The 27,445-nt window shown below is 40.6% G+C and overlaps 2 protein-coding genes across 2 annotated transcripts in view; one reads left to right on the forward strand and one right to left on the reverse strand.

The window, feature by feature from the left end:
• Positions 1–9,088, reverse strand: part of LOC126184952 (zinc finger C4H2 domain-containing protein) — a 151,814-nt gene extending 142,726 nt beyond the window's left edge. Inside the window, exon 1 of the mRNA XM_049927628.1 lies at positions 8,888–9,088. Within this exon, the coding sequence (XP_049783585.1) occupies positions 8,888–8,943 (56 nt within the window). The 5' untranslated portion in view covers positions 8,944–9,088. The remainder of the gene's footprint in view (positions 1–8,887) is intronic.
• A 331-nt stretch (positions 9,089–9,419) lies between these two features.
• Positions 9,420–26,482, forward strand: LOC126184953 (uncharacterized). The gene is made up of 3 exons (XM_049927629.1): positions 9,420–9,598; positions 9,896–10,381; positions 25,041–26,482. Exons 1-3 carry the CDS (start codon positions 9,460–9,462, stop codon positions 25,133–25,135), a joined length of 720 nt encoding a protein of 239 aa, XP_049783586.1. The 5' UTR covers positions 9,420–9,459; the 3' UTR covers positions 25,136–26,482.
• Positions 26,483–27,445: the final 963 nt, after the last annotated feature.

The following is a 27,445-nucleotide window of genomic DNA, read 5'->3' on the forward strand; positions in this document are numbered from 1 at the left end:
AGGTCCTTATGGTAAATAACTCCCTGAACCATATTTAAACTCTTATGCGGCGTGATCGTAACAGCAACATCCCCCAACTTGTCACAAGCAAGCAACCGTCGTGACTGGGCAGAGCATGCTGTTTGGATCAGGACCGATCCAGAGCGCATTTTTGACAAGCCCTCCACCTCCCCAAACTTGTCCTCTAAATGCTCGACGAAGAACTGAGGCTTTGTGGAGAGAAAAGACTCCCCATCAGCTCTCGTACAAACTAAGAATCGGGGCGAATAACTCCCACGGCGTGGCCAGAGAGGGGAACGTTTTCGGATTGTACTTTTCAGCATTAAATTGAGCCCGAGAACGCTTAGAGACTGCTGGCGGCTGGTCGCCAGCGAGAGATGATGTACCACGCTTCATTGCGGGTCATCTGCCCTGATGCCACCTACTCCGACCAAGGGCCCTCCCCACGGGCGCCACCCAGCCGCAGCAATAGCCACCTGGCAGGATGTCCATTGCCGGGAGTCCTGATGCCCCAGGGAGACGGGCATCTACTCCTTGGCATACGTGGGGAGTTAACGGCGCAGGCATCAGTAGAGCGATCCCTGTGTTGTCAGGGGGCTACAACCAAGAGGGTACATGGCGGCCCCACCACAACGGACTGGCTACCGTGCTGGATCTTAGGTGCAAAACTGTCCAAGGTCGTCGTCGCAGTTAAAAGAAACACTGCAGAGTGCAGCGTGGGAATCGCACCCAGGGACGTATCCTCGCCCAAGACATGGAAAACAAGCGGGACACCATTGCAACGACGAAAAAGCCGGCTAAAGGTCTCAATGCAAGACGGATACAGTGCACCACGTAAGGCGCCCTTCCCCAATTGGCTCGCTCTTCGGAATAATTTAGAAAGATGGAGGTCAAACCCGAGAGGGGACCATCACATAAGGCCGAAACATGTGAGACTCCATTTAGTCGCCTCTTACGACAGGCAGGAATACCGCGGGCCTATTCTAACCCCCGAACCCGCAGGGGGCTAAGAATCATGATAGAAGGTTGTATACATGGAAGAACCCTGGAGATACTAAAAGGTATCAGATAGATTATATAATGGTAAGACAGAGATTTAGGAACCAAGTTTTAAATTGTAAGACATTTCCAGGGGCAGATGTGGACTCTGACCACAATCTATTGGTTATGACCTGTAGATTAAAACTGAAGAAACTGCAAAAAGGTGGGAATTTAAGGAGAGGGGACCTGGATAAACTGAAAGAACCAGTGGTTGTACAGAGTTTCAGGGAGAGCATAAGGGAACAATTGACAGGAATGGGGGAAAGAAATACAGTAGAAGAAGAATGGGTAGCTCTGAGGGATGAAGTAGTGAAGGCAGCAGAGGATCAAGTAGGTAAAAAGACAAGGGCTAGTAGAAATCCTTGGGTAACAGAAGAAATATTGAATTTAATTGATGAAAGGAGAAAATATAAAAATGCAGTAAATGAAGCAGGCAAAAAGGAATACAAACGTCACAAAAATGAGATCGACAGGAAGTGCAAAATGGCTAAGCAGCGATGGCTAGAGGACAAATGTAAGGATGTAGAGGCTTATCTCACTAGGAGGAAGATAGATACTGCCTACAGGAAAATTAAAGAGACCTTTGGAGAAACGAGAGCCACTTCTATGAATATCAAGAGCTCAGATGGAAACCCAGTTCTAAGCAAAGAAGGGAAAGCAGATAGGTGGAAGGAGTATATAGAGGGTCTATACAAGGGCGATGTACTTGAGGACAATATTATTGAAATGGATGAGGATGTAGATGAAGATGAAATGGGAGATACGATACTGCGTGAAGAGTTTGACAGAGCACCGAAAGATCCGAGTCGAAACAAGGCCTCGGGAGTAGACAACATTCCATTGGAACTACTGACAGCCTTGGGAGAGCCAGTCCTGACAAAACTACCATCTGGTGAGCAAGATGTATGAAACAGGCGAAATACCCTCAGACTTCAAGAAGAATATAATAATTCCAATCCCAAAGAAAGCAGGTGTTGACAGATGTGAAAATTACCAAACAATCAGTTTAATAAGCCATAGCTGCAAAATACTAACACGAATTCTTTACAGACGAATGGAAAAACTAGTAGAAGCCAACCTCGGGGAAGATCAGTTTGGATCCCGTAGAAATACTGGAACACGTGAGGCAATACTGACCTTACGTCTTATCTTAGAAGAAAGATTAAGGAAAGACAAACCTATGTTTCTAGCATTTGTAGACTTAGAGAAAGCTTTTGACAATGTTGACTGGAATACTCTCTTTCAAATTCTAAAGGTGGCAGGGGTAAAATACAGGGAGCGAGAGGCTATTTACAATTTGCACAGAAACCAGATGGCAGTTATAAGAGTTGAGGGACATGAAAGGGAAGCAGTGGTTGGGAAGGGAGTAAGACAGGGTTGTAGCCTCTCCCCGATGTTATTCAATCTGCATATTGAGCAAGCAGTAAAGGAAACAAAAGAAAAATTCAGAGTAGGTATTAAAATCCATGGAGAAGAAATAAAAACTTTGAGGTTCGCCGATGACATTGTAATTCTGTCAGAGACAGCAAAGGACTTGGAAGAGCAGTTGAACGGAATGGGTGGTGTCTTGAAGGAATGATATAAGATGAACATCAACAAAAGCCAAATGAGGATAATGGAATGTAGTCGAATTAAGTCGGGTTATGTTGAGGGTATTAGATTAGGAAATGAGACACTTAAAGTAGTAAAGGAGTTTTGCTATTTGGGGAGCAAAATAACTGATGATGGTCGAAGTAGAGAGGATATAAAATGTAGACTGGCAATGGCAAGGAAAGCGTTTCTGAAGAAGAGAAATTTGTTAATATCGAGTATAGATTTAAGTGTCAGGAAGTCATTTCTGAAGGTATTTGTATGGAGTGTAGCCATGTATGGAAGTGAAACATGGACGGTAAATAGTTTGGACAAGAAGAGAATAGAAGCTTTCGAAATGTGGTGCTACAGAAGAATGCTGAAGATTAGATGGGTAGATCACATAACTAATGAGGAAGTATCGAATAGGATTGGGGAGAAGAGAAGTTTGTGGCACAACTTGACCAGAAGAAGGGATCGGTTGGTAGGACATGTTCTGAGGCATCAAGGGATCACCAATTTAGTATTGGAGGGCAGCGTGGAGGGTAAAAATCGTAGGGGGAGACCAAGACATGAATACACTAAGCAGATTCAGAAGGATGTAGGTTGCAGTAGGTACTGGGAGATGAAGAAGCGTGCACAGGATAGAGTAGCATGGAGAGCTGCATCAAACCAGTCTCAGGACTGAAGACCACAACAACAAACAACAGTTACATGGCCTTGTGATGGAATGTGTGAAGGGTCAACAGTGTACAGAATTTATGAAATTGAGCAAACTCTTCACTTCCCAAATCAGAAATGAGCAAATGTGGTGGTGTTTCCAGTGGGTTTCAGTAATGGTTATCTTGATGCTTTAGAGTGTGTGTTTTACCCACCTAGATTTATTTTTAACTAACTTTTAGTGGTAAGTACAGTTTTTATTAAGTATAGTGTGTTTATGTATGTAATTTTCTTTGAGATTTGGGTATAGAAATTTATGTTATAGTAGTTTCTGATCTTGCAGTTTGTGTTGGTAGCTAAAGTTCATATTGAAAAGTTTACAGAGGTGGGTATCACTTTTGTTGTTATTTTTGTCTGGTTAGGTTTTGATTACATCTAGTTCTGCCAGTAGTGGGTTGTTGGAATCGTGGGCTTCGTTTGAGCTATATAGGCCAAGCAAAATTTGAGATACTGAGTTTCTGGTAAGTGTGCGAGTTTCTTGTTACCTTTGGCTTTTTTAAGCTACACACATCAAGAGAGATTTACAATACCAACAGTTTTCATTTTCGCATTTTTTGGTTGTGTTTAATGTTGAGAATTTCACACATTTTATTGCCGTGTTAGGCTAGTATTTGTTTTGGAATGGTGTTGCTATTCTTATTGCCATATATTTAGTTTGTGTTGACCCAAACCCCCCATATGTCCTGTAGTTGGCTCTTTAGCTGCATTTTATTGCTGGTATTAAATATTTCACTTGTTAATTACGTTTGTCTGCAGCTGTAATGACTGACATGACTGATTGTATGTGCTTGAGAGAAGGATGTGTGCTACCTTGATGATGCCACGAGTCAAAGCAGACGGGTAGAATCACAACTTCTGGTAACCCCAGAATCTCGGTGGTAGGATACAGTAAGAATCAACTCATTTCACTGCTAACTTCCTTCTCAAAAGGTTTGGACAAGGTAATGGGTAAATGAGAATATGGATCAGAAAAAACCTTTCCATTGGACATGCCATTTACAATAGATCGAAATGACAAGATTTCAAGTACTGAGATGTTTTGTGCTGTGTGGGCATTAGACTGTGCAAATCACAACATTCTTAAAACTAAGTTAATGGCTATCAAAGTATATTGATTAAGTGGTTCACTTCATATTTAACCAACAGAGAGCAAAGGTTCATTTTAGATAGCTCTCCCCACGAATCTTCTCAATGGGGACAAATTACTACTGGTGTTCCACAGTGTTTGATTCTTGGACAATTACTGTTTTTTGGTATATACAAGATGTCCCACAAGGAATGGTCAATATTCAAGAACATGACAGAAATAATTATTCAAAGCAAAAACATGGGCTCTAAAATGCATACCTTAAGAACTATGAGCACCAGTTCATCTTCGATACTCTGAAATAAATCTCTTCTTCTATTGAAAGTTCTTTGCTTTCCATATTGCATAGGGGTGGGGGTGGGGGGGGCCGTAGTATGGAATCAAAACTATAGAAATGCTCTATAATGCCTACCTTGAAAGGTGTAAGCACTTGCTAATCTTCACTAATATGAAACATGTCTTTATTAAAGAAGCGCACATAGCTCTTAAGGTATGCATTTTAGAGCCAATGTTTACTAGACATCTTAGCTTTGCTAGATCATTCCTATCATATCTGTGTATATTGACCATTCCTCCTGGGCACCCTGTGTAAGTGACCCTCCATCTTACTGTGATCTTTGCCAAAGATGGAAGACTCATAATCCAGTCAAAAGGAATGACAAAAAAATTAAATATTCACAAATATTATTGACTAGTCCTAGCTTATCACATAATTTACTTAGAGGAAGTTCAGTTCATTCAGTCCTATATAAGGCAAGATATGTGATCAACACCACACAACCAGCAGAATGAAACATGTTAAGCTGATTGTTCAAAATTTCTAGGTGTGTATAGAAATTAGAAGTTTAATTGGAAATCATGTATTATGGATCTTCTCAAACATGAGTTCAGCAACATAAAATTAGCATTCATTCTTTGATGCAAAAGGGAATAATTTTCCGAGGCAATTCTATACATAGAGACCAAGTATTCATTGCACAGAAAGGTGCTGCAAAGACAATATAGAACTTCATCTAGGCAACTGTGTAAAAAATTATGCTTACTAACAACAGCCTCAAAATACATTTCTCTTGTATAATGTTTGTTGTGAAGAATCGGGAACTACTTGAAAATAAAAACCTCTACATCTATACTCTGCAAACCACTGTTAAATGTATGCAGAGGGTACATCCTACTGGACTCGTTATTAGGGCTTCCCCCATTCCATTCATGTATGGAGTGGGGGGAAAATGATTGTTTAAATGCCGCTGTGAGTGTTGTAATTAACCTAATCTTAGCCTCACAATCCCTATGGGAGTGATATGTAGGGGGTTGTAGCATACTCCTAGAGTTCTCACTTAAAGGCAGTTCTTGAAACTTTAAGCAGATTATCTCAGGATGGTTTCCATCTATCTTCAACAGTCGGCCAGTTCAGTTCTTTTAACATCTCAGTGACACCCATGGGTCAAACAAACCAGTGACCATTCATGCTGCCCCTCTGTAGACATTCAATATCCCCTGCCAGTCCTACTTGGTACAGGTACCTCACCCATTAGCAGTATTCTAGGATATGTCACAAAAGTGATTTGTAAGCACTATCCTTTGTAGATTGAATCCATTTCCCAAGTATTCTGCCAATTAAAGAAAGTCTGCTACCTGCTTTATCCTCGACAGCTTATGTGATCGTTCCATTTAATGTCCTTACAAAGTGTTACATCGAAGTATATGTATGAGTTTACAGATTTCCACTGTGACTCATTACTTTTATATTCAGTGTATACTACTTTTTACTACCGATACCACACTACAAGTCTCAAAAGTTTCACCACCACCACACTTAATCCTACCACCAAAAAACACACCTATAAAATCAAAATTGGAATCTAACACTTCCCTTGACCTGTTATCCTTACATCATCTCCACATATAGCCGTCCCTGATCCGAGACGTCAGAACTTTAGTAAGCATCATTTCTTCACGACACACTGAACACTTCACGACTTCAGCCAACAGGCCGAATAGCTGAAGAAATTTTATGAAAGACAACACACTGTCCCCATCATCGCAGACAACCGAAAACTGTTGACTGTCAGTCATATCCATACAGTCTACCAAAGACATAAATAAAGCGATTTACCAAAATTTACACATGACAAACAGAAAAACAACTACAATAATGTCAACATAACAAAACCAAAATTGTTAACTCACTGAAAAATATTCCGCTGAAAGCACATTCACCACCGATACCACACACGTGCAATGTTACCACGCAAATGAACCCCATACACCACGTAACATGCTAACTATAAACACGCTAACTATAAATACACCACCAGAGAGAACCACTGACCGCAACAATACGCCACCTACAAACATGCCACACACTCAAACTAGACCAAAAACATCACGTAACACCCAACACATAAACACACCACCAGAGAGCACCAACAATCACATAAAAATGATACATACAAACACGCCACTCTCACAAAATAAACTACGCACCGTCGTGACATCACACACCACAACAGCCTTATGTCACAGCCCAAAGCCGACCTGCGGAATCGGATGCTTCGGTTGACCCGTAATCCTCACTCCTGTTGCACATTTTATCTGATACTTCATGTGATCACACTTTTCATGCAGGTGTGGTACTAGGTAAAATGCTTTTCGGAAATTGACAAATACTGCATCTACCAGACTGCCCTGATAAATGGCTTTCAGGATATCATGTGAAAAAAGTGCAAGTTGGGTTTTACATGACCTACGTTTTCGAAATACATAATGGTTTGGCACGGAGGAGGTCATCCTGTTTGAGATACCCCATTATGTTTAAGCTCAGAGTATACTACAAGATTCTACAACAAATGGATATCAAGGATACTGGACAGTAGTTTTATGGATCATTCTGCTACCCTTCTTGCAGACAGACCATTCATAAATATTATCACCAGGAAGAGATATACCCTCCATGATACACAACATTACTCTTGAACAGAAAAGGGGGGCAAAGCATGAAGCCATAAAAGAATGTGATCACTTCTCTTGTGAATTAAAGTAGCTGGAAGATAAAAGAACTGTCATTACAGAAGTCCACCATCTGCTTCGGCCCATGACATTATCAATAGGCCTATGGTGGGAATGGCTACTGACAGCATATACAAAATGACAATGACACCACTATACACACACACACACACACACACACACACACACACACACACACACCACCACCACCACCACCAAACTAACGTGAAACATATTCAGCAATACAACCGAACATCTGCAGAAACTGAATGACAGACATCATATCACCCATCTCGGAACATAATGAGACAATTATGAACTTCACTGTCATATCCATACCTAATGAAAAAGCAATAAATAAGTATGTCTTCTTTCCTCACAACAAACATCAAACTAATCAGAACTTACAAAAACGCAAACCACATGAACAAAATATAACCTTAACCACTCACTTAAAACACTTCCACAACCCATGTAACCGCACTAACTACCTAAACTCAAAACCACATTAACATGATGACAACCAAAAACTCAAATGAACCTGATACCACAAGTTAAACTCAGCATGTCTACATCCATCACCAGAGGGCACCATCAACAACACAACATCTCCAAACGCAACTACCTCAAAAATTGCGAGCCATAATGACGTTACCCACACCATTAGGTCAGGGGTCAAGCAGACGGGTGGAATCGGGCGCTTCCGTTGAAGACAATTCCAAATCCTTTGTACTTTGCTATTCCTACACTATAGATGAATTGGTGAGTAGATGCTATGTATGGTTTACAATTATCAAAGTTTGTTGTAGAACAAGATTAAAATAAAAAATCCATTTACTTCGATGGTCAACATGTAAATATTTCTTCGCAGAGAACAGGTATGTTACTTATGAATCTACTGAGACGTTCAACAACATGGCGACAGATGGGGAATATGATCCAAAGAACATATAAAACTAATTCAATTACGAACGGAGTTCATGCTGGTAAATTACATGAAGTATAGATAATAAATTCTTAACATACTACGGTAGGCTACCAACTCTTATTATAATCCAGGCTTTTGCTTACTACTATTCCGTAACACAAACTGAATTAATAATCAAATAGTTTCTGAAACATTAGCAATACATTAACCACCACACTGTCTCACTGCCTACCTCTCACACACAAATGAAATTATTGCTCATATCCTTTAGCACACCTTACTAAATAACGTTTTTCCACTTCTGTCTACTGACTCTTACAAACGAAAACAATTCCGGACATAACTATACATCATATTTCCGTATAATCAGTCATAGATATATGAATGAAAGAGATGTTGATACTTATTGCATATAACTATAAATACTACTAACAGCTACAGTATTACACTAGATCGCATTTGTATACCACTGAACTTGCAATACACACATAATGTTTATATTATCCTACCATTACTACAGTTTATAACAATACCTGATTTCTTTCAACGCCTCTAACTTCACAAAAGTAGTCCTTTCATCTGTTGCCATAGTTATAAAGTTGTGTTAGAATATTTATGACTCCAACATAAAGAAAGATTCTTAACACCGAATTCTCAATCTTAAAACGTCAAATCTTTGTTGTTAGTAATACAATCTTTCCGAAAGAGAAGAAAGTCAAAGATGTGTACTTTGGTAAAAACGATAGTCAACGATAATAAAACAATCAGCTACTGCTCTGGTAGTTTGGAAATATCTGCAAAAGGAATAACACTTTTCAGAATATCTGTTCTCATTCGCACTTTTCTGAAATAAAACCCCTAATTTCACACACACACACACACACACACACACACACACATTCCTTGAATTAATACTTCATAAGTTTATTTTATTTTTATTGTAATATTAGAAAGACTCACAGAAAGTTTGGTAACGTGCGTGCAGTACGACACAGTAATTAAATTTCTCTCAATTACAGTTCGCCCTTTGTTCCAAATTATTGAATTATCTCAATAAACATCTGTGATAGAGTTATTAGAATCTTAGGATTCGCTGTAGTGGTGGATGAGTGAAGTTGCTCTTGCGTGTCAGAAGTCGTGCGTTGTAAGCATCGTGTCAGTAAAGATGAAGGGTTTTGCTATAGTGGTTTTTCTTTCCATTCTAGCCATTTCTCATTATGTTGAAGCTAAACCTGCTGGAGCTTGTGAGTATCTTGCAGTCGTGATTGTTTTGTAATTATTGCAGAGGTCTCTGTGTCTGAATGACGTAAGTTACGTGTGAGAAGCCCCCTTTATCTAGTTTTTCCTTGTCCTTTAAAAAATTACTTGGTTTCCGCGCATGCGAACTAAAGGGAATGTTGTTGATACAGTGACTTCATATTTACCGCGCACTTTGGTTTAATTTCTGAATTTCTTGTCTATGCGTTTGTTTCATGCTGTCAAAGAGAGATTCGCTCAGAATTTTTAACGCTAGACTTATTTAAATATTGTTTTTTTTACAGCACCCGACGCGTCGACAAAGAATAAAAGTTCAGACAGTGAAATCGCTGTACCGCCGAATAATGGGAAACCTGGAAGTGATGACGTGCCAACCACCTTAGTACCTGTTGGAAGCACCGTAATTACAAATGGGGAAGTGCCAACTCTTGCACCTGGCGCGACACAAAGTACCACTTTATCCAGCAGCATTAACATAGCCACTGTAGCTCCTACCAGCATGAATGGTTCTGCACAAGCCCATAATGATTCAGCAAATACTACTACTACTACTACTACAACAACTCAGAGCTCAAGTTCTGACTCATCACCAACTACAACTACTATTGCTAGTACAACTACAACTAACAGTTCATCGAGTACCGAACCAACTCCATTACCCACGTCAACATCATCAAAACAAATTGTTACTTCGCCAATCCCATTTGTAGAAACGTCAACTCAGTCAATTCCAGTAAAAGATCGCAGATTTGATGGCCCAAGCTTCATTGGTAAGCTTTATTTTCGACAGTAGTTATTATTACATGCTTTATCACTTAGAGATTAAATGCCTTTTAATTTGTGTGACACTAACCTGTAGAATGTGTTCTTATAAGGCCTGGGTGTGGTGCACCAAGTTGAATTGTCAGACTGGCTCTAATTTACTTAAAACCCTTTTGGTGATATTTTGTGTGGCATGTCTTCTGTATGTTCAGAAAGAGCTATGTATTTAAACAATGTTTGTTTCCAGCACTTTGTCCTTTGTCCAGTTCTTGTAAAATGTCTTATGAAACCTTGATACAATAAGAGGTTGCTTGGTGGTATTGAAAATATGCATTATATACAGCTATTTTGACTTGCTGAGAACTGTGGCTATAATACTGTAAGGTTTATAATTGAAACAGTAAGCGGCCACAAGTATGGTTTATTTGGATCAGATCATGACCTGTTTTGGATTCTTCTTCAGGTGGTTGTTACACGCCTTCATTTTGTTAACTACATTACTTATTTGAAGCTGGGCCATGCTTTGTAAATGTTTGTGCGCTGCCATTAAACAGAATGGTGTGATGTATTGTTCATATAACTGAACAGCTCTGATAGTGCACATAAAAAATATATTAGGCCTAATTTTAAAATTCATAACAAAAACGTAGAGTGATTTAGTTACCCAGAAGTATACAGCAGTGCAGCAAACCAGTAATGGATACAAAGCAAGGCCCCAGCAAGAAAACAAGGGTGTGTAAAAATAATTTGGAGATGGATGTGGAAAAAATCCAAAACTGGTCATGATTTGATCCAAATAAATGGTTAAACCATACGTGGGGCTGGTTGCTGTTTCAATTATAAACCTTATGTGCCATACATTAAGACAAGTAGATGTGAAGTTACTGAGTTAATTTGTAGCAAATGTTGCTACAGAATTCAGGTACTCTACTTCCTTCACTTGGTGGAACACAATTTGTTGCTCAGTAGCTATCTAAAATTCTGGCTTGACTACATAAAATTGAAAGTTCAATAATAACTTTCAGAGTAAACAGAATCATATGTTTGAAGAAATATGCTACATCAAATTATTAAGATAAATCAACCTAGTTATCAAATTAATTCTTAATGTTATCTTACAATCTTAACTTTTGATATCTTCGTGTGTTTCTTAAATTTTACTAGACGTAAGATTTACTGTACCAAGGCAATTTGCAATTTACACAGTTACCCAGCAAATGCATAATTATCATAAATTTTCAGAGTTTTGTAGGCACTTCTTAAAGCATTTGGGGATGTTAATAAACTTTGGGCCTATATTATGGGGGAGAGGATGTGTAGGTGTCTGTGCATGTGCAGTCTTTGTGGTTAATATGATGGTGCAGAAGAAATATGGGAAGGAATTAGTTTAGTGTGCAGAAATAAAACCTTTCAGCATTGCTGATGACATTGTAATTCTGATACAGCAAAGTACTTGGGAAGAGCATTTAAATTGACTGTCTTCTTAAAGAGATTTTAGGATGGAGTATTTAGTATCAAACAAGGATGATGAAATTAGGGTAGCAAAGTAATATACGAGACCAGAAGTAGAGGATAAAAATACAGATTGGCAATAGTAAGAAATGTCCACGAAAGGAGGGGGGAGAGAGAGAGAGAGAGAGAGAGAGAGAGAGAGAGAGAGAGAGAGAGAGAGAGAGAGAGAGAGAGCGGGGGGGGGGGGGGTGCAGGAAGTTGCCATTTGGCTAGTTAAGTTTTGTAATCAGCTGTGCATTGCAGTTGTCATAAATGGTTCATTTATACTGAAACTAGCCCCCCTTGTTATTGATACCCCACTGATTTTATGAAGTACCACAGTATGTATTCAATTCTTATGTTCAATACCACACTGTAACGAACTTCGCAATTTGTCAACTGCGACATAATCACGTGTACAAACAGTGATCCATTACTGTAAAATGCTTTTTTATTCCAGTCTCTGAACACAAATGAAATCTTTAGACGATGACCGGTTTCAGTCTTTGATGACCATTCTCAGATCTTTTTTGCACCATGTCCTAAAGTGATATGGCCATAATGGCATTGTCAAAACATATAAATGTAATCAGCATAGAATCATCTCGCAGATTTAAAATATGGTATAGAATAGGCTACATCGTCCACATAGTGATTATTGCAATAATAAAGTAACAGATTTACAGATAAAGCAATCAAATTAAAAAGCTTGCAGTGAATCTATCTCCAGCACAGAAAAGAATGAAATACACATGTATAAAACTCTTGAGAGAAACTGCCCATCAAAGTAAAATAGCTGGCACAGGGTACAAGAAATCTTCACTTTAGAGAAGATATTCAAAGGCTGCTACACTGTAGTGTAGACTAAATGTGTGTGCATGAGAACTGTTGGCCACAAGAGCATCAGTCAGTGTTGTCAACTGGTTGAAATATTGAAGCTGGCTGTAAGGTTATGAGCTGAAGTGTCTGAAAAAGCAGCACTGTCCTAGATACATAACCAAAAGATTGTAAAATATTCTATGTACCTATAAAACTGAATGAAACTCTTCTTTCTTCTTATAACAATCTCTATTAGTGTCTTCTCTTGGAAAAATTATCTGAATTAACAAACTTGTTTCCTTTTATAGTTGACACTCAAGAAGTTTAGCTTCTTGTTTCTTTGTTTAGAAACTGAGCTGTTCCATAATTTCTCCAGTTTAGACTCGTCTGTGATTACAATCACAGACAAATTCAAAAGATTTCCTCTTCAGCATTGTCAAAGTCCTCTCTACTATCACATCAAAAATTAGGTCTCTAAAATCTTTTTTTGATTAATTTTAGTGCAAAGACAGACAAAACTAAAATGAATTTTTCACTCTGCAGTGTAATTTGCTCTGATGCGAAGTTTCCTGTCCGATCAAAAACTGAGAGCCAGAATAGGACAATACCCTGTGACCTTCCACTTTTGCAGGCAAGTGGTCCCAACTGAGCTACCTAAGTACAACCCATGATCCATCCTCAAAGCTTTATTTCCGCCAGTACCTAATCTCCTAAATTCTAAAAGCCGTGGACCTATTCTGTGAAACTTGTAAGTCTAGTAGGCTTGGAAGAAAGGATACTGTGGATCCATGGCTTAGCCATGGTCTGGAGGTTTCTAGAATTAAGTTTGGAAGGTAGGAAATAGGGTACTGCTAAAAGTAAAGCAATGACAACAGGATGTGAGTTGTGCTAAGGTAACTCAGTTGGTAGAGCACTTGGCTGTGAAAGGTGAAGGTCCTGTAATGGAGTCAGTTTGCCACATGGTTTTAATCTACCAGGAAATTTCAAAAATACATACTCATAATTCATATTCCACTGTTAATCATACCATGAAACAAGGCACCTCCAACATTTTTCTATTGCAGTCACTATATTATTCCTGTGCTTCATCTGTTTCTCTTAGGATGACATTCTTAATTTAAGATTGATCTCTTGATTCTGCTTTTAGCCATTTGAGTATTAATTATTGGTGGCCCTTTGGCTTTGCCCTATTGCAGGCTCCAACTGATGAAATATTTAGTTTCACGATTACTTTTATAATTGTTCCCCACATTGGTAGCATCTTGGATCATGTGACCATTAATAAAATTCATTAAACTTGCAGATTCCCCCTGCAGGTCCGGGGGTTAGAATAGGCCCAAGGTATTCCTGCCTGTTGTAAGAGGAGACCAAAAGGAGTGAGACATGTTGTGGCCTTCATGTGATGGTCCCCTGTACGGTTTGACCTCCATTCTTCAAAATTTTCCACAAAGAGTGAGCCAATTGGGAAGGGTGCCTTACATGGTACATCGTGTCCATCGTGCATTGAGATCTTTAGCCCACTTTCACGTCGTTGCATTGCAGTCCCACCCGTTCTCCATCTCTTGGACGAGTGCACCTTCCTGTGTGTGTTTTCCATCATGCACTATGCAGTGTCACTTTGTCCCGACGATGACCATGGACTTCTTTGCACCTCATATCCAGCGCAGTAGCCAGTCTGTTGTGGTGGGGGCCACCATTTACCCTGTTGGTTGTAGTCCCCTGACAACACACGGATCACCCAGCTGATGACTGCATCATTAACTCCCCACGTATGCCGAGGAGTAGAAGCCTGTTGCCCCGCGGCATAGAGACTCGTGGCAATTGCCATCCTGCCAGGTGGCCTTTGCTGCGGTTGGGTGGTGCCTGTGGAGAGGGCCCCTGCTCGGAGGAGGTGGCATCAGGATGGATTACACGCCATGAAACATAGTACTTCATCTCTTGCTGGTGGTCAGACACCAGCAGTCTCTAAGCGGTCAAGGTCTCAAGGTCTAACTTCAATGCTAAGAGATACGACCCCAAATCTCTCTCCCCCCCCCCCCCCCCCCCTGACCACACCATGGGAGGAGCACAAGGCTAAGGATGACAGCAAAGTTTATTCAACCTGGTACCTCAAATGTACGAGAGTTGATGGGGCATCTTTCTTGTAAATGAAACCTCAGTTTTTTGTGGAGTATTTAGAGGACAAGTTTGGGGAGCTGGAGGGCTTGTCCAAAATTCGGTCGGGGTCAGTCTTCACCAAAAACAGCATCCTCTGTCCAGTCACAGGCACTCCTCGCCTGTGACAAGCTGGTAGATGTTTGTTTCTATCATGCCCCATAATAGCTCGAATATGATCCAGGGTGTCACATTTCACAGGGACCTTCTTTTTCAGTCTGACGATGAACTGCATTCCAGTTTAGAGCAACGAGGTGTCCATTTCGTCTGGCACATCCACAGGGATAATCAGATTGCGACCGGTGCCTTCATTATCCAGTAAGGTCATGGTGACGGTCTACCGCTGTGAAGTAAAGCCATATATCCCTCCCCCAAAGTGGTGCTTTAAGTGCTGGAAGTTCGGCCATATGTCTTCCCGATGTACTTCCAGCATCACCTGTTGGGATTATGGATGTGCTTCACGTCCCAATACTCTCTGTGCCCCGCCTCACATCAGTGTCAACTGTGGAGAGCATCATTGACCTTGCTCGCCAGACTGCAGGATTTTATAGAAAGAGAGGAAATCGTGGAATATATGACCTTGGACTGACTGATGTACACTAAGGCTGGAAAAGAGGAAATTTGGGCGCCTACATCATGTGGCTATGACCACCTCATACACCACCGCTACAATAACAGTTGTTGCCCCATCAGTTCTTCGAATTACTGTCGCCTCTCAGAACTGGGAGACTACACCTGCCCCCTTGATAGTGGGGCACTTCCCTCCCTGTTGCTCCCGCACCACCTACTTTGGGAGCAACCCTCCCCCTAACCATCGGGGATTTCAGTCCCCACTTCGAGCCAGAGAAGCATAAGGCTTCTTCAGCCCCTCTTGCTAGGAAGGTGTCCCTTGGGTCACTCCTTTCCCATGTTCCTGCTAGTGGGAAAGATGACACCTGCCAGTGGCTGAAGAGCCAAAAAGCAGCTGGTCATGTGGCTTCACACTCATCCTCAGTCCCGGAGACTGATTCAATGAAGTCCTCCCAGCCAGGGAAACCCAAGGAACAACATGAGAAATAGAAAAATAAGACCTCAAAGAACAAGGGACTTGGGGTGGCACCCACACCACCGCTACCTACAAGCTCTGTCTGAAAATGGGGTGGAGATTCTGGTGTCCGCTGAGGACCTGGATCTTTCTGGACCCTCAGACATAATGGATATAGACAGCTCAAGCAAAAAGCTTGGTGGCAGCAGTTGATCCTGAGGTGTAAACTGCCTCAGTGAATGTTCCATGCCTTCCCAATCTCAAGATGTCATCCTCCAGTGGAATTGCGGCAGTTTTTTCCACTGCCTGGCTGAGCTAAAGCAACTGTTAAGCTTTACACCTGCTTTGTGCATTGCCCTCCAGGAAACCTGGTTCCCGGCAATGTGGACCCACGTCCTCGGTGGCTATAAGGGATATTACAGGAACAATAGCGACTACATGTCAGGTGGAGTTAGTGTCTATGTCCTAAACTCAGTCTGTAGTGGAAATTGTGCCCCTTCAAACCCCTCTTGAAGCTGTAGCTTTCAGGATAAGAATGATGCGGGAAATAAACTGTCTGCAATGTATATCTTCCTCCAGATGGTGCAGTATCCCTGAATGTATTAACTGCACTAGTTGATCAACTCCCTAAACCTTTCCTACTTTAGAGAGATTTTAACACCCATGAGGTGGCAGCATGCTTACTGGTAGAGGCAGAGATGTCGAAACTTTACTGTCTCAGTTCAACCTCTGCCTCTTAAACTGGGGCCGCCACAATTCAGTGTGGCTTGAGGTAGTTACTTGGCCATTGATTTATTAGTTTGCAGCTCAGGACTTCCCCCATCTATCCACTGGAGTGCACATGACAACCTGTGTGGTAGTGACCACTTCTCCATCTTCCTGTCACTGCCCCGGCATCAGGCCCATGGAAGCCTGCTCAGATGGGCTTTAAACAAGGTGGGCTGGGAAACTTTCACCTCTGATGTCACCATTGGCTCTCCCCCACATGGTAACATTGATGTGATGGTTGAGTAGGTGACTACCACAATCGTTTCTGAGCAGAAAATGCGATCCCTTGTTCTTTAGGATGCCCTGGCGAAAGAGTCCCTTGGTGGTTTCCGGAAGTTGCTGAAGCAATTAAGGAACGTCAGCGAGCTCTACAGCAGCATGAGCAGCACCCTTCCCTAGAGCATCTGATAGCCTTTAAGCAGCTCCGTGCCTGTGCATGCCAGCTTATAAAATGACAGAAACAAGAGTGTTGGGAGAGGTACGTGTCAACCATTGGGAGCCATAAATCACCTTCCCAAGTCTGGACGAAGATCAGACGTCTTTTTGGGTACCACACCCCAACAGGTGTCCCTGGCATTAACATCAATGGCGTGTTATCTGCTGTCGAGCACTTCGCTTGAACAGCGGGTGGAAAGGAAAGTCCTCTTGTTCACCCCACACCACAGTGTACTGTATAACACACCACTTGTGGAGTGGGAGCTCCTCAGTGTTCTTGCACATTGCCCTGACACAGCTCCTGGGCTGGATTGGATCTACAGTTGAGATGATTAAACATACCTCATCTGACTAAAAGCAACTTATCCTTGTCATCTTCAACCGGATCTGGTGCAATGACATCTTTCCATTGCAATGGCGGGAGAGCAGCATCATTCCGGTGCTCAAACCTGGTCAAAACCCCCTTGACGTGGATAGCTACCAGCCCATCAGCCTCACAAACTTCCTTAGCAAGCTGGTGGAACGTATAGTGTGTTGACAGTTGGGTTGTGTCCTAGAGTCACATGGCCTACTGGCTTGATGGCAGGGCGGTTTCTGCCAGGGTCACTCTACCACTGATAATCTTGTGTCCCTCGAGTCTGCCATCCAAACAGCCTTTTCCAGACATAAACATTTGGATGCCGTCTTTTTTGACTTATGTAAAGAATACACTACAACCTGGCGACAGCATATCCCTGCCACATAGTATGAGTAGTGTCTCCGGGGCCCTATCTCAGTTTTTATCCAAAGCTCCCTGTCACTCTGTATTTTCCATGTCAAAGTCGGTGCTTCCCATAGTTTCCTCCTGTATTCAGGAGAATGGTGGTCTGCAGGGCTCCGTATTGAGTGTCTCTCTATTTTTAGTGGCTATTAACAGTCTAGCAGCAGCTGTAGGGCCGTCAGTCTCACCTTTTCTGTATGTGGATTGCTTTGGCATTTCGTACTGCTCCTCCAGTACTGGTGTTGCTGAGTGGCCCCTACAGGTAGCCATCCACAAGGTGCAGTCATGGGGGCTTGCCCGGGACTTGCAGTTTGTGGCATGCTCTTCTGTCCACATCGTATCATTCATCTGAAACCAGAACTTTACCTTCATGACAATCCACTCACTGTAGTGGAGACATATCGATTCTTAGGACTGCTTTTAAATGCCCAATTGACTTCCCTACCTCACCTTTGTCAGCTTATGCGGAAGTGCTGGCAGCTCCTCAGTGCCCTCCACTGCCTGAGCAACACCAACTGGGGTGCAGATTGCTCTTTACTGCTGCAGCTCTACAAAGCCCTTGTTCAATCCCACCCTGACTATGGGAGTCTGGTTTATGGTTCAGCGGCACCTTCAGCCTTGTGTGTACTCGACCCAGTGCACCACTGTGGCGTTGACCTAGCAAGGGGAGCTTTTAGAAAGAGTCCGGTGACAAGTGTCTTGGTGGAGACCAGAGTCCCTCCATTGCAGAGCCGACATGCGCAACTGCTAACCAGTTACATTGCACACATTCCTAGTTTTCCTGAGCATCCAAATTTCATCTCCTTTTTCCACTTGTGGCAGTTCATCGGCAGCCCAGGTCAGGGCTAACGATTGCGATTTGCATGCGATTCCTTCTGTCTGAACTGTAGTCATCTCATTTACCACCTCCCATCCAGGTCCATCCACATACACCTCCATGGTGTACACGTAGGCCTCAGATTTGTCTGGAACTTTTGCATGACCCTAAGATCCACAGAGGCCGTTTTGAACAGCATTACTTGCCCGATGGCTGCAGTGTGTTGCTTCAGAGCTGGTGGCCATCTCTTGTGCACTTTGCCCCAAGGAATCATTTCTTCTGTGTACTGGCTCCTTGAGCAGCCTACAAGCTATCGACCAGTGCTATGCTCACCATCCTTTGGTAGTGTCCATCCAAGAGTCCATCTATGTCCTGGACTGGGCCCATTGTTCAGTGGTGTTTGTGTGGACCCCAGGACACGTTGGCATTCCAGGCAACGAACATGCAGACAGGCTGGCCAAACAGGCTAAGTGGAAACCGCTCCTGGAAATGGGCATCTCTGAACCTGACCTGCGTTCTGACTGACGCCGTAGGATTTTTCGGCTGTGGGAGATGGAATGGCATAACAGTACACACAACAAACTGTGTGTCATTAAGGAGACCACCAATGTGTGGAAGTCTTCCATGCAGGGCTCTTGCAGGGAATCAGTTGTCCTCTACCGGCTCTGCATTGGCCACGCTTGGACGACCCACAGTTGCCTTCTGCACAGTGAAGACCCACCTGAGTGTCAGTGCAGCACCCGGTTGACAGTGGTCCATATTGTGCTACACTGTCCCACTTTGACTGACCAGCGACGAAATCTTGGGTTACTGTACTCGTTGCTGCTAATTTTATCGGACAATGTATCATTGGCTGATTTAGTTTTATGTTTTATTCGTGAGTGTGGGTTTTATCATCTGATTAAAGTTTTAACGCATGTCCTTTGTCGCTCTGTGTCCTACAGCTTAGTGCTTCTAGGGGGGAGGTTTTAATGTGTTGTGGAGTGGCTGGCCTCTCCCTTTTATTCTCTTGGTCAGCCAGCTATGGTAATCTACTTTATCGTTTTAATCTCTTTGTGCGGTTTCTTGCGTTTCTGTGGTTTCCTTGTCCCCTTTTTATCCATTTACATGTTTGTTGCCCTTCATCGTTCTTGTGATTTTTCCTTTCATTCAGTTTTGAGTTGTCAGTCTGGTTTGTTTTATTCAGAACAAGGTCCCTTTCCCCCTCTTTTAATCCAGCCAACCAAAATTGCAGTTGCTAAACTCATTCCTGATCGTGTTCTATGTATTATATTCACCAAAAGTCTTGCAGGGGTAGATATGCTGCATTCTAGTTCCTTCCATTGTCCTCTCTTGTAATATTAACCCTCTCCACTATGCTAACATTACTTAAAAATTCACTTGGATTGTTCTTTGGTGTAGGTAATAACTGTCTTACTCTTGGAGGCGAACTAGTTTTCCAGCAACAGCATTATAGATTTGCAATACAAATCTTATGCACTTATTTAATTTTGCACCAGTAATCATAAAACGCTTTAGTTTTACCCCTGAGAATTGTACCTGTCCCCTCCCCAAAATTCGCTTAATCTTTTGTTCATTTTTAGACCAGTGTTTCTCCAAAGATGACTTTGTACTCCCAAGAATTACAAAAGCAACCATCCATAAGCAACCATTTAAGCAGACTCCGTGCAAAGGAAATTTTCCCTTTCAAACCAACTACTGTAGAACCTTCTTTAACTGAATTTAAAGAGACTGAGAAACAGCCATTTCAGTTTAACAGAGTTAGAATAAATGAGGTACTTGAGTAAACATCAGACTGTTAATATATTTTTTGTGTTATGGATACCAACAAATGAGGATGTTATATTGTAATGACCTCTCAGAAAAAATAAAAATAACTACACTGTACATGTACTGTAGTACTTCTGACATTACTTTAATTGAGAAAGTGTAATTTCATTTTCAAGTCTTTTTGTTTCTTGAATATTTAAAGAGATTTTGGCATGCTTCTAAGATTTCATCTTCTTGCTTACTGTGCTGCGTAAAATGTATAGTTTATCAGTGTCGGGCCAAGTGGTTTAGTGGCAAAGTGGTTGCCTGAAAATGGAGGTTTTGGGGTAAAATCCTGGTAGAACTACATTATCAGTCTGTATTTAATAAAGACATCACCTGTAACTAGTGTGAAAAGTTATCTGGAATGACACATGGTTCAGATTCTTTGTCAAACTGTAGGTCCCCTTTCCTCAATTGGTTAAATAGTGCAGATTGGGGACACAGATGAAGTTACTGTAGTGCTGTCAAGTTCAAAGAATTGCACCTGGCCATTGTGCCACAAAAAATAAGCCAACCGTTTTCAATTTCCTTTATACATTCATTGTTTCTGATTGTTCATCTTAAATCAAAATTCACTATCTTCTCGTGTACTGTTGAGGACTTAAAAGAATAATGAAGCTTAATTCAGCATACTGTTTTGTTCCTATTGCCACCCTATCTTTTAATTGGTACCTTGTCTCATTTGAAATTTTCTTTTGCTTTCTTCATACCAGCAACATTATTTAAATGTTTACATAAGTTCCATTGTTAGGTAGCCCCTTCCATCTGTCTATTTAATCGTACTTATCTAAGATACTGCACTTGTTGCTCAATTTAATCAGGTGTGCCTAGATATAAATCTATAACTGAAAAATTTTACTTCCTCTCAAATGATCTGTTCTTGTTTTATCATAGGCGTTCAAAGCCACATGTAGTTCAGAAGTAATTTAGGACTGCAGAATTCGTATGTCAATTTATTTGTCGTTTGTTGTGTAAATTTTGTTGTACAGCAGATCTCCTCCAGGTCCTCAGTTTGTCATTGTTGTCTTCATTCTGAAGGCTGGTTTGATACAGCCCCCCATGCTACCCCATCTTGAGCAAGCTTCTTAATCTCTGAATAACTACTGCAACCTACAGCCTTCTGAATATGTTTACAGTATTCGTCTTGATTTCCCTCTACCATTTTTACCCCCCACACTCCCCTCCAGTACTAAATTGGTGATGACTTGATGTCTCAGAATGTTTCCAATAACTCCCCTTCTTTTATGCAAGTTGTACCACAAATTTCATGTCCCACAAATTCTATTCAGTAGCCCCTCATCAGTTACACAATCTACCCATTAATCTTCTACAGTCTTCTGTAGCACCACATTTCAAAACCCACTAGTCTGTTCTTGTCTAGACTGTTTCACCACATGTTTCACTTCCATGTGGGGCTATATTCTATACAAACACCTTTGGAAAAGAGTTGCTAACATTTAAATCTGTATTGCATATAAACAAATTTCTCTTATTCAGAAAAACTTTCATTGCCATTTAAAGTCTACATTTTATATACTCTACTTAGGCCTTCATCAGTTATTTTGCTGCCTAGATAGCAGAACTCGTCTACTACTTTTAGTGTCTAGTTCCTAAACTAATTCTGTTGGCTCTGCACAATTGAATTCCTCCCTTTAACTTCATAAAATTGTTGACCCTGGATGGCTTCAGTGTATTTGTGACATACATTTCCATTTAGAAAGAAAGTAATTTGTCCTTTTTGCTAGTCTGGTGGGCTGTGGATTATTTTTTCTAATCATTGAATGCTGCATGAAGTTTCATTGGTCACAGTTACATAACTCTCTTTAAATGTCAATAATAAAATTCCCCTTTCTCTACCCACTTCCCCGATATGGGTAAGTGAATAGGTTCCTTATTTTGTAGTTCATAAATGGCCATAACATGTTCTTAGCTTTACTACTTTTGTTCTAGGATCTGATTTTGGATGACGTGTAAGAATATTTTTGTTTTTTGATGGTGTAGTACCATTGATTAATTAAGACACTATCATGGCAGCTGCCTCAGAAAGCAACAATTGAGGACCTTGACCAGTCGAGGACAGATCAGTGTGTGGGTCAATCTGTGCCTCCCTCTTGAAGGACAAATAGCCTGCACCTATGTTCTCTGCTTCTGCAATCAAGACTTCACCTGTCACTAGAGTGAAAACTTACCTGAAATGACATGTGGTTCAGATTCTTTGTCAAACTGTAGGTCCCCTTTCCTCACTTGGTTAATGATCTTCTGAAATGTGTTCTGAAAAGAACACTAAATCATCTATTGAGAAAAAATCTGTATCAGTTATCAGAAACAATACAAAATTATAGGCAAATTATGTTTGATAGAAAACAAATTATGGATATTTGACAGCCAATGTAATTAACTAAATAAGACTTATAATGTGCTTAGATGTTGTGTAAAAATATTTGACAACTTAGGTTAATCACTTTCATGGTGCTTCTGTTGTTCTCTCTCTCTCTCTCTCTCTCTCTCTCTCTCTCTCTCTCTCTCTCTCTCTCCCCCTCTCTCCCTCTCTCCCTCCCCCTCCCTCCTTCCCTTTCTCCTCCACCCCCTCCCCCTCCCCCCTTCCCTTTCTCCTCCACCCCCTCCCTCCTTCCCTTTCTCCTCCACCCCCTCCCTTTCTGCAAGATGAAAACTTATGTTCTGATGTCTGTATAATATGAGTCATTACTAGAGTAATTACTTTGGCATGTCCTCATTAGGTCCTCTTGCAGTCAAGCTCCACCTATTGCACTTCCCTGCGATGCCTTTACCAGTCATTTGCAGTAACAGAATGAGACAGCATAAGAGTTCCTGAAGGTTTTATGCAGTCATGTTAGTCAGACACCTTACGCTGCCTGTTATAGTTAATCTTTGTTTATGCCCATTAAATTGCACTCAGGTCGCAGTTGTCTGACAGAAGGCGAAGCACGCCGCTTCTGAGGCTTTTAGCTAATTTGTCAAAGTTGTCTTTTAATGAGATTTCTGTACTTGCACTAGGGCATACATCTCAGCCTTTGCCATGTTGTCATTGCATTCTACCCCCCTCTTTTGTAACCATTCACTCGGCAGCCTTGAGTAATTTGCTGGTGGTATTTTGTCAGTTTGCCTACAATAGAAAACATTGTTCATAACAGTGACAGGATTGGGCAAGAGATTTGGAAGCACAATCTCTGAAAACCATTCCTTGAACTTCGCAGAATTCATTTTCTTAAGATATTCTCCTTGTTCAGATTTAGCTCTGCTTGCATCAGATCTGTTTCTTGATCCAACCGTTCCCACTATCATTCTTCTGGAGGCAGTTCACCACACTGTGATGTCCATGAAGTCTTTAGGTTTCTGTTAACAGCAGCTCCATGTTAAGTTGCTATTGACGCATGACTTGCCAAGATAAGTCTTTGGAAGCACCCGTAATACTCTTAACGTGCACAAGGAAACATGACTGCCAGAGCAGTGCTGCCATCTTCTGGGAACAGATGGATCTCCATACAAATCCCTTAGACTTGAGTCATTTCTAGATACTACCCCATCTCCAAATAAAGTAATTTGAACCCAACTGCTGCAGTGTTGAATATAAACAACTATACACTTTTACAGTACGGATTAGAGATGTAACTGAAACTGGCTTGTTCTTCCCAGCAGTCTGACAGTTCATGAGGATGAGAGCTGGCAAAATTCCTAGTAATGTGTAGGTGCCACAGACTTTAGCCAGTGTAAGTGGCTGCTCTTTTATAGGCCTGTGTGATAGTGTAGATATTTTTTCTGTTAATTTTTTTTCACCTTGGGGCATTGCAGCACATGGTGCATCATTTTAAGAGCACCAGTGACCCCTTTCCTTTCATGGATCACAATGTAATTAAACTGTGTGACAGACCTGAGACTTATTTTAAAATAAGAGAATGAGCAGCAGGCAACTCAAAATGCAAAGCAAAAAAATTGAATAAAAAATGTTTGAGGCATTCAGTAATGGTTAGCATTGCCATAAAAGTAGCCTGATACTATGTGGCTGCTGGTGACCACAGCAGACAGTAATGCCAGGTGCTGAGCTTGACCTGGTGGTGAAACATCTATCACTAAGTGTGTATCAGTCAACATCTAGAGCAACTAGAGCTCAAAACAGCCTGTCCCCACCTAAAACTAACATGATATGGTGTCAGAATAAGAGAACATGGTTTGCTTTCTAACCCTACCTAATTTTACTGAGGTACAGAACAGTAATGTTGGGTGAAGTTATTAAAATTACATCAGAAATATGTTGTGCAGGATTTATTATGGTGAGGGAAATTTGTGCTTAGTGAGTTGACTTTTCTCATTAGTAGGAACATTGAAAGTTTTATTGTAAGCAAGTTGACTGAATTTTTTGCTTCAGTATAGTCTTTCTATGGGAAAGTAAATTCACTGTACAGTGCAGTAAGGTTGTGGAAAACTTCTATTAGTACTCCTTTAGTCACTAACAACTTCGTTAAGTATCAAATATTGCGTGCCTGTTGTAAATTATAACTTAATCTGAATATGAAATTTGATAGTAATTTTAGTAAGTCTTCAGACTAATGTTTTTGTTTTAAATTTCAGGTGGAATTGTGCTTTCTTTGGGCACAATGGCAATTGGATTTGTGGCTTTCAAGTTCTACAAAGCTCGTACAGAAAGGAACTATCACACTCTTTAATTGACTGTGTTGTTATTTTGGAATTGGAATATCAAGAGGTCATATTTTGCTTGTGTAAAAGTTACTTTATACAGAAATCTCTGGAACAAATGTTTATAGGTCCTATTTCCAGTACATTTATAGAATCTCACTTACACGTAAAATAATAGTTAAAATTGTCTTGATTACTGACCACTGTCTGTTATTATGGGAACTTAGGATATAGATGTTAAAATGCTTAATTGGCATACATTTTGAGATGTCAGTGGTGGTTGTGATGAGATTAAATTCTCATGTATTTACATCATGCCTGCCTGTACAGTTACGAATGTATATTTTTTGATCAGTGTATTTGCAAAATGCTTTGCTCAAGTCTGCTTTGTGGTTACTGTACAGAGTTGACACTGATTTGTGGATAGATGTTTTTCCAGGCAAATTGAGAGCATATAAAGTATGTAATAAGTCACAAGTTGCATTCACTGCACATTTTTTATATTCTATGTGCAACCACAAATTGTAATTGTTGCTGTAAAAAGATGTAACACACTGTTTTGTTTTCATAATATTTTTTCTTTCCCCTTTCAACATTTTGGCTTGTTGAGAATGTTTGACAGGTCAGTTGTAAATGCAGGTTACAGTGATGTGATGATGAAAACTGTCTGCATAGTAAAGCTACCACCTGGATATTAACAATGTACTGTATGAAAAATGACTATTTTTGGTCCATATTTTTCAACTTCCAATTTAATATACTTCAGCAATATCCTGGCTTACAGACATGAAAATCTGCTTACATCACAATCTCAACTCCTTAATATTTATGTACAGTTAGGATATAGTCTGTGATCACATTAAAATATTTAATTAAGATTGTTATGGGGTAAGTAATAAGAGTGGAGTGTGTGAAAGATTGTCATATGTTACTGGCGTCCATAATAGTAAGGTATTTTTTGTTTTTGTTAAATTTTTTTCTGCCGGACATTTCAGTGAAATGTAAGCCATGGCACGAGTTGTTTTTTCTGTAAACAGTTTAGGTTGGTTATGTCCTTAGTGGTAGGTTCAGTGCTCAGTTGAGCTAGCTAAAAGGAATTCAAACTACTAGTATCACAGTATCAGGCAGGTGTCCTGAAATTTGAAACTGAACTGTTTATTTTTTGAATTAATGAGTACTGCTACTCACACTTTATTTTTGTGTAGCCAGCAAGAGGTGGCCTTGCTTGAGGCAATATCTGGAGATCTAACCCTGAACAAAAGTATTTCTTTCAAACTCCTTTCAGCCATGTTCAGCAAGTTCTGAAGACTGAAATCTGTGATATTGAAGTTAAGAGTGTGTGTGTGTGTGTGTGTGTGTGTGTGTGTGTGTGTGTGTGTGTCATTACGGTTGGTATGAGGTGAAATGGGTCTGAGAGAAGGCATGTGTGTTGCTTAAGATTGCTCTTAAGATTGCTTTGCACAATTTGGCAGGCTTGTAGAAAATAAATTTTATTAGTTGGCTCCTCACATGTAGTTATTTTGCAAATTCAGTATATTATAATAATGTTAATGAAAGCTTTGGTGTGCTATAGATCTGTAATTGAAGAAAATCCTTCTGTATCATCAGGAAAACCATTTGCAGTTACTCTCAATAACTTTTTCTGCACAGTTTTATATAGTGGAAGCTCTTTTGTAAGTGCACATGTACCATTTGGAGAGTTAAAATTTGAAAGCTGGATATTTGATCTGAAAAGATTTTTTGTTTTTGTTTAACCATCATTATCTTATCATGATCTGTTTTGTCTTAGAAGTTCCTTTAGGCCAGTTGGAGTACTTAAATTTGATTCTCATCTGGCAGTGCAGTGGTCAGTTGTGACAGCATTGTATAATAAATAAGTTGTTCTGGAAAGATCTTTGCAGTTAGTGTGGTTAGACTTTTCTCGATGATTACCTTTCTGAAAGGGCCAGTCATTAATGATTATTATATATATTCATTATTCTGGTCGAAATTCTTTGTTCCTTTGTTACATGTAATCTATTATGGGGTACTTCATTTGAAGACATTTAGGCACTGCAAACAGATTCAGAACTTCAGTGTTTGGCTTGTTTCATGGCTTTTCTGTCTTCTCATAGTTTTAAAACATTCTTATACATATTCTACTGAAGGGCAAAAAAGAAACTGGTATTTTTGCTGCAGAATTTGTTGTCTAAATCATATGCAAAGATATTGGATAACATTTTGTCATAATGAATTGTGAAGCCTTCTGACACATGGATAAAGGGTGCATTTTCAGATAAGCTTATTTCAGTTCATAGTTCATTGGCAAGGACTTCCTTGTACTACTTGCTCATTGTTTG

This window comes from Schistocerca cancellata, chromosome 4 (genome assembly GCF_023864275.1).
Source record: "Schistocerca cancellata isolate TAMUIC-IGC-003103 chromosome 4, iqSchCanc2.1, whole genome shotgun sequence".
In the NCBI taxonomy this organism is placed as follows: Eukaryota; Metazoa; Arthropoda; class Insecta; order Orthoptera; family Acrididae; genus Schistocerca; species Schistocerca cancellata.

Bases quoted from the DNA above. Each gene is read 5' to 3' on its own strand.
- LOC126184953 (XM_049927629.1), top strand. From the start codon at position 9,460: ATGAGTGAAGTTGCTCTTGCGTGTCAGAAGTCGTGCGTTGTAAGCATC. The intron at 9,599-9,895 runs GTGAGTATCTTG...TTTTTTTTACAG, and splicing joins AGCTAAACCTGCTGGAGCTT to CACCCGACGCGTCGACAAAG. The intron at 10,382-25,040 runs GTAAGCTTTATT...TTTAAATTTCAG, and splicing joins TGATGGCCCAAGCTTCATTG to GTGGAATTGTGCTTTCTTTG.